Source organism: Diaphorina citri, unplaced genomic scaffold (assembly GCF_000475195.1).
Source record: "Diaphorina citri unplaced genomic scaffold, Diaci psyllid genome assembly version 1.1 scaffold30547, whole genome shotgun sequence".
Classification (NCBI taxonomy): Eukaryota; Metazoa; Arthropoda; class Insecta; order Hemiptera; family Psyllidae; genus Diaphorina; species Diaphorina citri.
The window spans coordinates 1-10,000 of NW_007407884.1; the positions used below are offsets into that span (position 1 = coordinate 1).

The 10,000-nt window shown below is 49.1% G+C and overlaps 1 protein-coding gene across 1 annotated transcript; it reads left to right on the forward strand.

Moving 5' to 3' along the window:
• Positions 1-4: 4 nt before the first annotated feature.
• LOC103523633 (LIM domain only protein 3-like) lies at positions 5-1,311 on the forward strand (the record flags this gene model as incomplete). Its single annotated transcript, XM_008488664.3, has 3 exons — positions 5-162; positions 605-730; positions 1,113-1,311. Coding segments are annotated over 3 exons (444 nt in total), but the record flags the coding sequence as incomplete, so codon positions are not given.
• Between the last annotated feature and the right edge of the window lie 8,689 nt (positions 1,312-10,000).

Below are 10,000 nucleotides of genomic sequence, written 5' to 3' on the forward strand. Positions count from 1 at the left end.
CTGTGGCAAACGCATCACGGAACGCTTCCTCCTCAAGGCGCTAGATCTGTTCTGGCACGAAGACTGTCTCAAATGCGGATGCTGTGATTGTAGACTAGGCGAGGTGGGATCCACGCTGTACCAGAAGGCCAACCTGATCCTGTGCAAACGAGACTACTTGAGGTAAGCCCACCGTGGCCGAATGGTCAAGAGTCGCTCAACCCGGAGGAGCTGGGTTCGAATCCCGGCCAGGGCGGAAATTTTCTCATCAAAATTTTCAGTTCTTGGATTGGGCATGGATGTAAAGGAGTGTGCCTTAAAGTAATGCGAAAGCGGTACGAAGGTATCTACAATCTTTTGAAGAAAAAAAAAAGGGTTTAACTTTACTGTATAACTGCTGAGGCCTTTAGTGATGGGGGTTTTACCCTCCATTCGGCGGAAAGCTAACTCATCCAGCCTGAGTGAGGCGGGAAAGAATTCAACTATCCAACCTTCAAGCCCACAGTCTCAAGTTAACTTAATGGTATGCGTCTCTCTGAAGAATATTCTTCTTTCAATCTCTCAAAGGTTTTGAACCATCATATCGCATCGTTTTAATGATTGCTTCTCTGTTCCTTGCTCACAGATTGTTCGGGACGACAGGCTATTGTGCCGCGTGTACCAAAGTGATACCTGCCTTTGAAATGGTCATGCGAGCCAAGAACAATGTGTACCATCTAGAGTGTTTTGCCTGTCAGCAATGCAACCATAGGTAAGTATTATGAGCATATAGAGAAAGCAACTTCTGTCCAAGGCTCTGGAAGGCTACTTCAGATTTTCTTTCAAATGCGACCCGCTCTAGCTAGAGGACAATTTGTCAAAAGTCGAAAATGAAAGATCCCTGACTTCTAATTCTTTCGAGTCCCGACAAGGGCTTTGGTCTATTCTTATATGATTTTTAAGAAGTGCAGTTTGTTATACACCATCAAAGATTGTTAATCGTAGTAAATATATTAAAATCTTTTCTATTCAATTCTACTATTGAAAAATCTGAGCTCCTTTTCTATATTCTATTCTACAATGCTGACCAGGGCTTTTTTCTATTCTATTATTATTTTAGATTCCATTCTAATTTTTCTCCGTTTTCTCCGCAGGTTTTGCGTGGGCGACAGGTTCTACCTGTGCGACAACAAGATCCTCTGTGAGTACGACTACGAGGAGCGGCAAGTGTTTGCCAACATCGCATACAACCCGTCTAGTCTAGCCCATCTTAGAAGGCAAGTCACTTTACAGGTACTTTGGATTCGAGAATAACTATGTCCTTTAAATTTAGCAAAATTAGAGTAGGGAAGCTTACAAGGATTAAACCAGCTCAGTCTGGCTGGGGGACTTTAAATAGGCAGTAGACCAGCTTAGTCTGGCTGGGGGACTTTAAATAGGCAGTAGACCAGCTTAGTCTGGCTGGGGGACTTTAAATAGGCAGTAGACCAGCTTAGTCTGGCTGGGGGACTTTAAATAGGCAGTAGACCAGCTTAGTCTGGCTGGGGGACTTTAAATAGGCAGTAGACCAGCTTAGTCTGGCTGGGGGACTTTAAATAGGCAGTAGACCAGCTTAGTCTGGCTGGGGGACTTTAAATAGGCAGTAGACCAGCTTAGTCTGGCTGGGGGACTTTAAATAGGCAGTAGACCAGCTTAGTCTGGCTGGGGGACTTTAAATAGGCAGTAGACCAGCTTAGTCTGGCTGGGGGACTTTAAATAGGCAGTAGACCAGCTTAGTCTGGCTGGGGGACTTTAAATAGGCAGTAGACCAGCTTAGTCTGGCTGGGGGACTTTAAATAGGCAGTAGACCAGCTTAGTCTGGCTGGGGGACTTTAAATAGGCAGTAGACCAGCTTAGTCTGGCTGGGGGACTTTAAATAGGCAGTAGACCAGCTTAGTCTGGCTGGGGGACTTTAAATAGGCAGTAGACCAGCTTAGTCTGGCTGGGGGACTTTAAATAGGCAGTAGACCAGCTTAGTCTGGCTGGGGGACTTTAAATAGGCAGTAGACCAGCTTAGTCTGGCTGGGGGACTTTAAATAGGCAGTAGACCAGCTTAGTCTGGCTGGGGGACTTTAAATAGGCAGTAGACCAGCTTAGTCTGGCTGGGGGACTTTAAATAGGCAGTAGACCAGCTTAGTCTGGCTGGGGGACTTTAAATAGGCAGTAGACCAGCTTAGTCTGGCTGGGGGACTTTAAATAGGCAGTAGACCAGCTTAGTCTGGCTGGGGGACTTTAAATAGGCAGTAGACCAGCTTAGTCTGGCTGGGGGACTTTAAATAGGCAGTAGACCAGCTTAGTCTGGCTGGGGGACTTTAAATAGGCAGTAGACCAGCTTAGTCTGGCTGGGGGACTTTAAATAGGCAGTAGACCAGCTTAGTCTGGCTGGGGGACTTTAAATAGGCAGTAGACCAGCTTAGTCTGGCTGGGGGACTTTAAATAGGCAGTAGACCAGCTTAGTCTGGCTGGGGGACTTTAAATAGGCAGTAGACCAGCTTAGTCTGGCTGGGGGACTTTAAATAGGCAGTAGACCAGCTTAGTCTGGCTGGGGGACTTTAAATAGGCAGTAGACCAGCTTAGTCTGGCTGGGGGACTTTAAATAGGCAGTAGACCAGCTTAGTCTGGCTGGGGGACTTTAAATAGGCAGTAGACCAGCTTAGTCTGGCTGGGGGACTTTAAATAGGCAGTAGACCAGCTTAGTCTGGCTGGGGGACTTTAAATAGGCAGTAGACCAGCTTAGTCTGGCTGGGGGACTTTAAATAGGCAGTAGACCAGCTTAGTCTGGCTGGGGGACTTTAAATAGGCAGTAGACCAGCTTAGTCTGGCTGGGGGACTTTAAATAGGCAGTAGACCAGCTTAGTCTGGCTGGGGGACTTTAAATAGGCAGTAGACCAGCTTAGTCTGGCTGGGGGACTTTAAATAGGCAGTAGACCAGCTTAGTCTGGCTGGGGGACTTTAAATAGGCAGTAGACCAGCTTAGTCTGGCTGGGGGACTTTAAATAGGCAGTAGACCAGCTTAGTCTGGCTGGGGGACTTTAAATAGGCAGTAGACCAGCTTAGTCTGGCTGGGGGACTTTAAATAGGCAGTAGACCAGCTTAGTCTGGCTGGGGGACTTTAAATAGGCAGTAGACCAGCTTAGTCTGGCTGGGGGACTTTAAATAGGCAGTAGACCAGCTTAGTCTGGCTGGGGGACTTTAAATAGGCAGTAGACCAGCTTAGTCTGGCTGGGGGACTTTAAATAGGCAGTAGACCAGCTTAGTCTGGCTGGGGGACTTTAAATAGGCAGTAGACCAGCTTAGTCTGGCTGGGGGACTTTAAATAGGCAGTAGACCAGCTTAGTCTGGCTGGGGGACTTTAAATAGGCAGTAGACCAGCTTAGTCTGGCTGGGGGACTTTAAATAGGCAGTAGACCAGCTTAGTCTGGCTGGGGGACTTTAAATAGGCAGTAGACCAGCTTAGTCTGGCTGGGGGACTTTAAATAGGCAGTAGACCAGCTTAGTCTGGCTGGGGGACTTTAAATAGGCAGTAGACCAGCTTAGTCTGGCTGGGGGACTTTAAATAGGCAGTAGACCAGCTTAGTCTGGCTGGGGGACTTTAAATAGGCAGTAGACCAGCTTAGTCTGGCTGGGGGACTTTAAATAGGCAGTAGACCAGCTTAGTCTGGCTGGGGGACTTTAAATAGGCAGTAGACCAGCTTAGTCTGGCTGGGGGACTTTAAATAGGCAGTAGACCAGCTTAGTCTGGCTGGGGGACTTTAAATAGGCAGTAGACCAGCTTAGTCTGGCTGGGGGACTTTAAATAGGCAGTAGACCAGCTTAGTCTGGCTGGGGGACTTTAAATAGGCAGTAGACCAGCTTAGTCTGGCTGGGGGACTTTAAATAGGCAGTAGACCAGCTTAGTCTGGCTGGGGGACTTTAAATAGGCAGTAGACCAGCTTAGTCTGGCTGGGGGACTTTAAATAGGCAGTAGACCAGCTTAGTCTGGCTGGGGGACTTTAAATAGGCAGTAGACCAGCTTAGTCTGGCTGGGGGACTTTAAATAGGCAGTAGACCAGCTTAGTCTGGCTGGGGGACTTTAAATAGGCAGTAGACCAGCTTAGTCTGGCTGGGGGACTTTAAATAGGCAGTAGACCAGCTTAGTCTGGCTGGGGGACTTTAAATAGGCAGTAGACCAGCTTAGTCTGGCTGGGGGACTTTAAATAGGCAGTAGACCAGCTTAGTCTGGCTGGGGGACTTTAAATAGGCAGTAGACCAGCTTAGTCTGGCTGGGGGACTTTAAATAGGCAGTAGACCAGCTTAGTCTGGCTGGGGGACTTTAAATAGGCAGTAGACCAGCTTAGTCTGGCTGGGGGACTTTAAATAGGCAGTAGACCAGCTTAGTCTGGCTGGGGGACTTTAAATAGGCAGTAGACCAGCTTAGTCTGGCTGGGGGACTTTAAATAGGCAGTAGACCAGCTTAGTCTGGCTGGGGGACTTTAAATAGGCAGTAGACCAGCTTAGTCTGGCTGGGGGACTTTAAATAGGCAGTAGACCAGCTTAGTCTGGCTGGGGGACTTTAAATAGGCAGTAGACCAGCTTAGTCTGGCTGGGGGACTTTAAATAGGCAGTAGACCAGCTTAGTCTGGCTGGGGGACTTTAAATAGGCAGTAGACCAGCTTAGTCTGGCTGGGGGACTTTAAATAGGCAGTAGACCAGCTTAGTCTGGCTGGGGGACTTTAAATAGGCAGTAGACCAGCTTAGTCTGGCTGGGGGACTTTAAATAGGCAGTAGACCAGCTTAGTCTGGCTGGGGGACTTTAAATAGGCAGTAGACCAGCTTAGTCTGGCTGGGGGACTTTAAATAGGCAGTAGACCAGCTTAGTCTGGCTGGGGGACTTTAAATAGGCAGTAGACCAGCTTAGTCTGGCTGGGGGACTTTAAATAGGCAGTAGACCAGCTTAGTCTGGCTGGGGGACTTTAAATAGGCAGTAGACCAGCTTAGTCTGGCTGGGGGACTTTAAATAGGCAGTAGACCAGCTTAGTCTGGCTGGGGGACTTTAAATAGGCAGTAGACCAGCTTAGTCTGGCTGGGGGACTTTAAATAGGCAGTAGACCAGCTTAGTCTGGCTGGGGGACTTTAAATAGGCAGTAGACCAGCTTAGTCTGGCTGGGGGACTTTAAATAGGCAGTAGACCAGCTTAGTCTGGCTGGGGGACTTTAAATAGGCAGTAGACCAGCTTAGTCTGGCTGGGGGACTTTAAATAGGCAGTAGACCAGCTTAGTCTGGCTGGGGGACTTTAAATAGGCAGTAGACCAGCTTAGTCTGGCTGGGGGACTTTAAATAGGCAGTAGACCAGCTTAGTCTGGCTGGGGGACTTTAAATAGGCAGTAGACCAGCTTAGTCTGGCTGGGGGACTTTAAATAGGCAGTAGACCAGCTTAGTCTGGCTGGGGGACTTTAAATAGGCAGTAGACCAGCTTAGTCTGGCTGGGGGACTTTAAATAGGCAGTAGACCAGCTTAGTCTGGCTGGGGGACTTTAAATAGGCAGTAGACCAGCTTAGTCTGGCTGGGGGACTTTAAATAGGCAGTAGACCAGCTTAGTCTGGCTGGGGGACTTTAAATAGGCAGTAGACCAGCTTAGTCTGGCTGGGGGACTTTAAATAGGCAGTAGACCAGCTTAGTCTGGCTGGGGGACTTTAAATAGGCAGTAGACCAGCTTAGTCTGGCTGGGGGACTTTAAATAGGCAGTAGACCAGCTTAGTCTGGCTGGGGGACTTTAAATAGGCAGTAGACCAGCTTAGTCTGGCTGGGGGACTTTAAATAGGCAGTAGACCAGCTTAGTCTGGCTGGGGGACTTTAAATAGGCAGTAGACCAGCTTAGTCTGGCTGGGGGACTTTAAATAGGCAGTAGACCAGCTTAGTCTGGCTGGGGGACTTTAAATAGGCAGTAGACCAGCTTAGTCTGGCTGGGGGACTTTAAATAGGCAGTAGACCAGCTTAGTCTGGCTGGGGGACTTTAAATAGGCAGTAGACCAGCTTAGTCTGGCTGGGGGACTTTAAATAGGCAGTAGACCAGCTTAGTCTGGCTGGGGGACTTTAAATAGGCAGTAGACCAGCTTAGTCTGGCTGGGGGACTTTAAATAGGCAGTAGACCAGCTTAGTCTGGCTGGGGGACTTTAAATAGGCAGTAGACCAGCTTAGTCTGGCTGGGGGACTTTAAATAGGCAGTAGACCAGCTTAGTCTGGCTGGGGGACTTTAAATAGGCAGTAGACCAGCTTAGTCTGGCTGGGGGACTTTAAATAGGCAGTAGACCAGCTTAGTCTGGCTGGGGGACTTTAAATAGGCAGTAGACCAGCTTAGTCTGGCTGGGGGACTTTAAATAGGCAGTAGACCAGCTTAGTCTGGCTGGGGGACTTTAAATAGGCAGTAGACCAGCTTAGTCTGGCTGGGGGACTTTAAATAGGCAGTAGACCAGCTTAGTCTGGCTGGGGGACTTTAAATAGGCAGTAGACCAGCTTAGTCTGGCTGGGGGACTTTAAATAGGCAGTAGACCAGCTTAGTCTGGCTGGGGGACTTTAAATAGGCAGTAGACCAGCTTAGTCTGGCTGGGGGACTTTAAATAGGCAGTAGACCAGCTTAGTCTGGCTGGGGGACTTTAAATAGGCAGTAGACCAGCTTAGTCTGGCTGGGGGACTTTAAATAGGCAGTAGACCAGCTTAGTCTGGCTGGGGGACTTTAAATAGGCAGTAGACCAGCTTAGTCTGGCTGGGGGACTTTAAATAGGCAGTAGACCAGCTTAGTCTGGCTGGGGGACTTTAAATAGGCAGTAGACCAGCTTAGTCTGGCTGGGGGACTTTAAATAGGCAGTAGACCAGCTTAGTCTGGCTGGGGGACTTTAAATAGGCAGTAGACCAGCTTAGTCTGGCTGGGGGACTTTAAATAGGCAGTAGACCAGCTTAGTCTGGCTGGGGGACTTTAAATAGGCAGTAGACCAGCTTAGTCTGGCTGGGGGACTTTAAATAGGCAGTAGACCAGCTTAGTCTGGCTGGGGGACTTTAAATAGGCAGTAGACCAGCTTAGTCTGGCTGGGGGACTTTAAATAGGCAGTAGACCAGCTTAGTCTGGCTGGGGGACTTTAAATAGGCAGTAGACCAGCTTAGTCTGGCTGGGGGACTTTAAATAGGCAGTAGACCAGCTTAGTCTGGCTGGGGGACTTTAAATAGGCAGTAGACCAGCTTAGTCTGGCTGGGGGACTTTAAATAGGCAGTAGACCAGCTTAGTCTGGCTGGGGGACTTTAAATAGGCAGTAGACCAGCTTAGTCTGGCTGGGGGACTTTAAATAGGCAGTAGACCAGCTTAGTCTGGCTGGGGGACTTTAAATAGGCAGTAGACCAGCTTAGTCTGGCTGGGGGACTTTAAATAGGCAGTAGACCAGCTTAGTCTGGCTGGGGGACTTTAAATAGGCAGTAGACCAGCTTAGTCTGGCTGGGGGACTTTAAATAGGCAGTAGACCAGCTTAGTCTGGCTGGGGGACTTTAAATAGGCAGTAGACCAGCTTAGTCTGGCTGGGGGACTTTAAATAGGCAGTAGACCAGCTTAGTCTGGCTGGGGGACTTTAAATAGGCAGTAGACCAGCTTAGTCTGGCTGGGGGACTTTAAATAGGCAGTAGACCAGCTTAGTCTGGCTGGGGGACTTTAAATAGGCAGTAGACCAGCTTAGTCTGGCTGGGGGACTTTAAATAGGCAGTAGACCAGCTTAGTCTGGCTGGGGGACTTTAAATAGGCAGTAGACCAGCTTAGTCTGGCTGGGGGACTTTAAATAGGCAGTAGACCAGCTTAGTCTGGCTGGGGGACTTTAAATAGGCAGTAGACCAGCTTAGTCTGGCTGGGGGACTTTAAATAGGCAGTAGACCAGCTTAGTCTGGCTGGGGGACTTTAAATAGGCAGTAGACCAGCTTAGTCTGGCTGGGGGACTTTAAATAGGCAGTAGACCAGCTTAGTCTGGCTGGGGGACTTTAAATAGGCAGTAGACCAGCTTAGTCTGGCTGGGGGACTTTAAATAGGCAGTAGACCAGCTTAGTCTGGCTGGGGGACTTTAAATAGGCAGTAGACCAGCTTAGTCTGGCTGGGGGACTTTAAATAGGCAGTAGACCAGCTTAGTCTGGCTGGGGGACTTTAAATAGGCAGTAGACCAGCTTAGTCTGGCTGGGGGACTTTAAATAGGCAGTAGACCAGCTTAGTCTGGCTGGGGGACTTTAAATAGGCAGTAGACCAGCTTAGTCTGGCTGGGGGACTTTAAATAGGCAGTAGACCAGCTTAGTCTGGCTGGGGGACTTTAAATAGGCAGTAGACCAGCTTAGTCTGGCTGGGGGACTTTAAATAGGCAGTAGACCAGCTTAGTCTGGCTGGGGGACTTTAAATAGGCAGTAGACCAGCTTAGTCTGGCTGGGGGACTTTAAATAGGCAGTAGACCAGCTTAGTCTGGCTGGGGGACTTTAAATAGGCAGTAGACCAGCTTAGTCTGGCTGGGGGACTTTAAATAGGCAGTAGACCAGCTTAGTCTGGCTGGGGGACTTTAAATAGGCAGTAGACCAGCTTAGTCTGGCTGGGGGACTTTAAATAGGCAGTAGACCAGCTTAGTCTGGCTGGGGGACTTTAAATAGGCAGTAGACCAGCTTAGTCTGGCTGGGGGACTTTAAATAGGCAGTAGACCAGCTTAGTCTGGCTGGGGGACTTTAAATAGGCAGTAGACCAGCTTAGTCTGGCTGGGGGACTTTAAATAGGCAGTAGACCAGCTTAGTCTGGCTGGGGGACTTTAAATAGGCAGTAGACCAGCTTAGTCTGGCTGGGGGACTTTAAATAGGCAGTAGACCAGCTTAGTCTGGCTGGGGGACTTTAAATAGGCAGTAGACCAGCTTAGTCTGGCTGGGGGACTTTAAATAGGCAGTAGACCAGCTTAGTCTGGCTGGGGGACTTTAAATAGGCAGTAGACCAGCTTAGTCTGGCTGGGGGACTTTAAATAGGCAGTAGACCAGCTTAGTCTGGCTGGGGGACTTTAAATAGGCAGTAGACCAGCTTAGTCTGGCTGGGGGACTTTAAATAGGCAGTAGACCAGCTTAGTCTGGCTGGGGGACTTTAAATAGGCAGTAGACCAGCTTAGTCTGGCTGGGGGACTTTAAATAGGCAGTAGACCAGCTTAGTCTGGCTGGGGGACTTTAAATAGGCAGTAGACCAGCTTAGTCTGGCTGGGGGACTTTAAATAGGCAGTAGACCAGCTTAGTCTGGCTGGGGGACTTTAAATAGGCAGTAGACCAGCTTAGTCTGGCTGGGGGACTTTAAATAGGCAGTAGACCAGCTTAGTCTGGCTGGGGGACTTTAAATAGGCAGTAGACCAGCTTAGTCTGGCTGGGGGACTTTAAATAGGCAGTAGACCAGCTTAGTCTGGCTGGGGGACTTTAAATAGGCAGTAGACCAGCTTAGTCTGGCTGGGGGACTTTAAATAGGCAGTAGACCAGCTTAGTCTGGCTGGGGGACTTTAAATAGGCAGTAGACCAGCTTAGTCTGGCTGGGGGACTTTAAATAGGCAGTAGACCAGCTTAGTCTGGCTGGGGGACTTTAAATAGGCAGTAGACCAGCTTAGTCTGGCTGGGGGACTTTAAATAGGCAGTAGACCAGCTTAGTCTGGCTGGGGGACTTTAAATAGGCAGTAGACCAGCTTAGTCTGGCTGGGGGACTTTAAATAGGCAGTAGACCAGCTTAGTCTGGCTGGGGGACTTTAAATAGGCAGTAGACCAGCTTAGTCTGGCTGGGGGACTTTAAATAGGCAGTAGACCAGCTTAGTCTGGCTGGGGGACTTTAAATAGGCAGTAGACCAGCTTAGTCTGGCTGGGGGACTTTAAATAGGCAGTAGACCAGCTTAGTCTGGCTGGGGGACTTTAAATAGGCAGTAGACCAGCTTAGTCTGGCTGGGGGACTTTAAATAGGCAGTAGACCAGCTTAGTCTGGCTGGGGGACTTTAAATAGGCA